The 6,000-nt window shown below is 40.7% G+C and overlaps 1 protein-coding gene across 2 annotated transcripts in view; it reads right to left on the reverse strand.

Moving 5' to 3' along the window:
• ATXN7L2 (ataxin 7 like 2) overlaps nucleotides 1-5,794 on the reverse strand; it is a 38,861-nt gene extending 33,067 nt beyond the window's left edge. Inside the window, exons 1-2 of one of the 2 annotated variants that reach the window (XM_070745126.1) lie at nucleotides 5,598-5,794; nucleotides 268-336 (exon numbers count right to left, since the gene is read on the reverse strand). In XM_070745126.1, the coding sequence (XP_070601227.1) occupies nucleotides 268-336; nucleotides 5,598-5,739 (211 nt within the window). In that variant the 5' untranslated portion in view covers nucleotides 5,740-5,794. The remainder of the gene's footprint in view (nucleotides 1-267; nucleotides 337-5,597) is intronic. The other variant, XM_070745127.1, reaches the window with a different exon arrangement.
• Between the last annotated feature and the right edge of the window lie 206 nt (nucleotides 5,795-6,000).

Here is a 6,000-nt window from a genome sequence, read left to right on the forward strand (position 1 = left end):
ATGGACATGCTACTGCTCCATGGCCAAGCAAAATCAGAGTCTTCTGTTTGCAGAATTGAGAAGTCTGTATAGGCTAAGTTAAGGATCACCTGCTGTGTGAAAATGCAATAATTACCATTCCAGACAGTGGAATATACAATACCTATAGTGATATTCATCCTTTTTTTTTTGGAGAGCATTTACAAATCTGGAAGGTTTGATTTTGATCTTTGTAGAGCAAAGGTTTCTATCGTGCATGTTTCACCAGAGAATTTGATGTCTTCTTACCTTCTTTAATGAGGGTCATTGCATCAATCTTCTTTCTCCCATTCCTATTGTTTTCTTCCAGATCAGACACTAGGCAAATTTAAAAAAGAAATTGTTTCCATCAACCAAAATTAAAAGCTACTTAAGACATATTATCTCTCTCAATGCTAACAAGAATAACATTCAGATACATTAAGATGGATACTTTCTACCCCTTAAAGTTCAGCTCAAGGTAGGCTCAATTAGAATTACCATATTTTTCAGAGTATAAAGACACAGCTTTTTCCTCCCTAAAAGAGGCTGATAATTTGGATGCATCTTATACTTTGAATGTAGCTTCACTCTTCCCCTCCCCCAGCTCCTACCTTGCTGGCTCTCTTTCATTGTTTCTCTCTGCAAATAATGTTTTCCAAGCCTTATATCTTTGCAGGGTTTTTTTTTCATTCTCTACTTGCTCCAAATGTTTCTTTCCAGCCCTAACCAGGTGTTAACAATGTTCCCAGCTCTTACCAGCTTGCAAGCTCTTTCATTGTTACTCTCTGTGAAGAATATTTTCCCAACCCTGTCTTTGTAGGGTTTCTTTCATTGCTTTACTTGCTCCAAATGTTTCTTTCCAGACCTAACCAGGTACTTACTGCTCTTACTGGCTTCCAAGCTCTTTCACTGTTACTCTCTCTGAATAAAGATTTTTAAAGCTCTAAGCAGGGGATAAAATAATGGGCTGGCTAAGGAGACTATTCAGATGAATACCTGGTAAGCAGATTCTTTTCCCTATTTTCCTCCCCAAAAACTAAGGTGCGTCTTATACTCCGGTCTGATACTCTGAAAAATACAGTGGCAGAGGTCCTCAAACTTGGCCACTTTAAAACATGTAAACTTCAAAAAAGTAGAGGGAAAGGAAGATTCAGAATATTATAAAATATGCGCAAACTTTTATGACTGGTTAAAGGAAAGAGCAGCAAAGAAATTAATAAAAATTCAAGCAGAACAACGCGTCAAATAAAAGAATTAAAGAATTAATACTATGTGTAAGAATTAAAATTCTCTGATCCAACATTTTTTTAAAAAGTGGGGAAACTTTTGTTTCCCAAATGTTGTATGTGTATGTGTATGTTTTTGTGTATGTCTTTTTTTGTTATATTTGGAAAAATTAATAATAATAATAATAATAATAATAATAATAATAATAATAATAATAATAATAAACATGTAAACTTCAACTGCCAGAATTCTCCAGCCAGCAGAGAATCCTAGGCTGGCTGGAGAATTCTGGGATTTGAAGTCCACACATCTTAAAGTTGCCAAGTTTGGGGACCCCTGCTATAGTAAGGCTTACTAGGGTATGTATGCTTATGCTGGTAGGTTGAATAGGCTTACAACATATTTCAAGACAAATAAGTAGCAAGAGGAACTTCCGTCTCATTTACACATCACACCTTCTCAAACTTGCCATGTCGCACTCTGCAATTACATTATGTCCTAGAACTGTACCAAACGGATCCATCTGCAAGCAGATAACACAATGTCTCTTGTACATTTGCGGTTCAATAGATTAAAAAATAAAATAAAATAATCCTCTCCTCTTCAAAAGTATACAACATTCATTTCTTGATGAAAACTGTTACATTTGTGTGCCACCTTGCTTCCAAAGGAGCTTAAGCAAAAGACTGTGCAAGGGTTGTCTTATATTTTTTTACCTTGGTAACAACCTTTTGCATAAAGGTAAGGCTGATTTTGCCCAAGGTCACCCCGAGTTTTACCGAAGATAAAGAGTTAATTTAATAACAGCAATAGTCATAGCAGTTCGTAAAGTTGCCAAGAAAATAAGGCTCCCTAAGAATCACCTCTGCTAATACAGCAGCTGTTATTCAGCTTCTGCGAGCTCATAGTATTGGACTTGCTGAATCTCAGACTTCGCTGCCTGCTGCTTCAGCAGAATTGCTCTGCCAATCTATATAAATCAAGAGGTGTGTTGAAGACAGTGACAAGCATGCAGCTCCACCCATGGAGACTGCAAATTATAACAATGAGGCCATAGGATAGGAACAAGATTTGATCAACTCCTGTGGCAACAAAGCTTCATTTTAAAATCCTTTTCTTTTTCATTTAGCTTTCAAATAGCCATCACCCACCAGCATTCAACAAGCACATGTGTAAAATGAATATGAATACAAAAGAAGTATGCTTGTATCACGAGAGTCTTCGGAGAGGGGCGGCATACAAGTCTAATAAATTATTATTATTATTATTATTATTATTATTATTATCATCATCATTATTATTATTATCATTATTATTATTATTATCATCATCATCATTATTATTATTATCATTATTATTATTATTATCACATAAAACAATAATATGTGTCTTTGATGTATGCACTTTTTAGGATCATCATCATTATTCTTATTATTATTATCATTATTATTATTATTATTATTATTATCATCATCATTATTATTATTATCACATAAAACAATATGTGTCTTTGATCTATGCACTTTTTAGGATCATCATCATCATCATTATTATTATTAATATTATTATTATTATTATTATTATCACATAAAACAATAATATGTGTCTTTGATCTTTCACTTTTTAGGATCATCATTATTATTATTATTATTATTATTATTATTATTCTATTATCATTATCATTATCATTATTATTATTATCACATAAAACAATAATATGTGTTTTTGATCTATGCACTTTTTAGGATCAGTATATCTATTCCAGTCATGGCGAACCTTTTTTCCTTCTTGTGCCAAAAGCGTATGCGCACAAACTATTGTGTCTGCGCAGGTGCCCACACCCACAATTCAATGCCTGGGGAGTGCGAAAATTGCCTTCCCTGCCCCACTGGAGGCCTTCCAGAGGCCAAAAACAGCTCGTTTCACAACTTCTGGTGGGCTCAGTAGGCCCGTTTTTCACACTCAATGGGCTCCAGAGGCTTCCCTGGAGCTTGAGGAGGGCAAAAACGCCCTCCCCTACTCCTTCAAGGCCCTCTGGAAGCTTAAAATGCCCCCCCAAGCCTCCATGCAAGCCAAAAATCAACTAGCCGGTGCGCACATCTGGGCTGGAGATGAGTGAGGGCAATGGCTCATGTGTCGGCAGACATGGCTCCGTGTACCACCTGTGGCACCCGTGCCATAGGTTCGCCATCACTGATCTATTCTCTTAGCAGTCAAACCAAAGATGCCTTAATAAGATGGACTTCAAAATGGAATCCCCAAATTTCAAGGTAAATAAATGTTGCTGGGTTTTAGCTCATGAAATCAAAATTCTGCTGATGCTATATTACAGTGGTGTCATGTTGTAAACCAGAATATTCTGGTTTCATTACAGTGGGAATTTTCTTACACCACTCTGCATGTAAGTTGCTCTAATATTGTGGTCTCATATTTGGGGTCCACACACACACGAGGAATCAAATAAATGAATTTAGAGCTAATCTTTCTTCTACTACTTTGTTCAGGAAATGCCCACAAGTGTCTAGCAATGAGGTCAAAAATCAAAAATGTGACTTCAAATTAGCCATGCGAATGTGTCACAGAGGTGGTCATCAGGACGATTCCTGACTTTAACCAACACCTAATGCTCTGTAACTAATAGAGTTCACTCCACCTGGTGCATTCACAAAGACAAGATGTACCTGTTAAAAAATGCATCCATTGCTCCAGCATCAAAACAAAAGAAGGAAATTCAAAATAGTTTGGGGTGTTTTTTTAATATATAATCACAGGATTAGGGGCAAAAAGTGGATGCTAAATAAGTATGAACACTTCGATAGAGAGCTGTGAGCCAAGGAATTTTATAACTTGCTTCTAAATCCCTGAAAATACAGGAGCCATTATACCAACTCTCTCTGCTGGATCTGGAAGTAGATTAGGAATTATACGAAGGTACTAACTCTATCAAGATCACGGTGGGGGGAGCGAGAAGCTCAACAATATAAACAGCATCACCAGGGACAGCTCCCCAGACTCTCAACCGCCCCTTCTGGAGTCTGCTGTCAGGTTGCACTTGAGAAAGTCAACGAGACTAAAGGGAATGCTCCCAAATGATTCCAAGGACAAAAACCACCAGAGGCCAAGACATCCACCCACCATGTTAATATACTTTCCACCTGCCCCTCTAACAAGGGAGGGCAAGCCCAGCAAAAGGCACAACAGAATGGAGGAGGAGGAGCATGGAGACAGGGAATCAGGGATCAGGTTAGAGGCAAGGCAGAGAGAGGCAAGGAAATTCTAGTGGGTGATAATTCAGTAGCCAAGTCAACAGAGCAAAAGAGGCTTGCTTACAGAAGATCGAAGGAAGGTGCAAGGAATGCGAAACAGATGGATGGGCGGGGACCAGTTTCCCCGTGGCCAAGGCCAAGATCTGAATAAAACGGGATAACTTGAAAAGGAAGAAATCCAGAGAAGCAACCACAGTTGGAGGTAAAGCCAACCCAGATCTCTGAACACACTTTTCAAAGAACGGGTGGAGAAGTGGCTCTAGGGGGATTTTAAAGAATTTAAAAAATCAATGTAAAATAATAGCTGGCTGAATTTATAGGGCAAATGTGGAACATTTAGAGCGCGGAGGGAACCCAAGCAGAAAGTCTAAGAGTGACCCAGGTGAGAATTCAAGAACTGCACAGTGTTTTGTGGCTTGCAGTTCTTGAATTAAGAAATAAAGTGCCACAAGGAGCATTAGCAAAGCATGAGATGCTATTCTGGAGAAAGTAGAAAAAGTGATTGTAAAAGAATCAGAGGAAAGAATTGTCAATAGGAACAGGGGAAAATTAAAGCAGGGCTCAAAGATCCTAGTGGGAATTGACATAGACTGTTTCATACATCACTGGGGTGTCCAGACACAAAAAAAGTCGGGGAGAATCCTGTGAATAATGAGCATCACTAACTACAGTCCCCGCATGTCAGGCGGGATCAAAGGAAAGACCCACCTAACATTGTGGAAACTACGGGGAACAAAGATTTTGATCGACCCCAAGATGATCACGGTTATGTCCACCAATTTACAATCAGGCTTGACAGAGGAATTATTATTATTTATTAGATTTGTATGCCGCCCCTCTCCGCAGATTCACGCTGGGAATTCTTGGGAGATCTTTGGAAACCTGGTTTGGCAAAAAAGAAGCATTCCTCAAGCGAGAAGTACCACGGCGCTAGGACCCGGCGGCTCCTTTGTTTAGGGCGGGCGGAGGGAGGGAGGGGGAGAGGGAGGGAGGGAGGAAGCGCGGCGGCGGCGGCAGCAGAAACGGCGACTGAGAAGTGTCCCCCCGCTTCCCCCCGCCGCCCCTCGCCGCCTAAAGGTTAACGAGTGGGATGGGCGCGCTCACCTGTCTCGGCAGCAGGCGGCCCAACTCTCTCCACCCAAGCGCTCCAGCTCTGCCCCGCGAAGTCATCGAGATTCGGCAGCCGCCGATCCACAGCAGCCATTGCTACTGCTGCTACTACCGCCGCGCGTCCACGCACCGCCATCACCGCACGGGAACGCGCAGCCCTCCCCGGCGGCGGCGGTGTCTTGCGCGTGCGCGCCCTGCTCCTGGGCACCACGGGAAATGTAGTTGACCAGCTCATGGCGCCTTTCCTATGCGCATGCCAAGAAAAACGATTATTAAAAACTGTGAGGGACATGTTCGTTCATCCTTTCCACATTTGTTTCGCCCACCCGCACCCCGGCCTATAATTTAAGCAATTCCCATTTGGGGAGGGGAGGAAAAAAATCTTAAATTTATGACT

The sequence above is a fragment of the Erythrolamprus reginae genome, chromosome 3 (genome assembly GCF_031021105.1).
Source record: "Erythrolamprus reginae isolate rEryReg1 chromosome 3, rEryReg1.hap1, whole genome shotgun sequence".
NCBI lineage: Eukaryota > Metazoa > Chordata > Lepidosauria > Squamata > Dipsadidae > Erythrolamprus > Erythrolamprus reginae.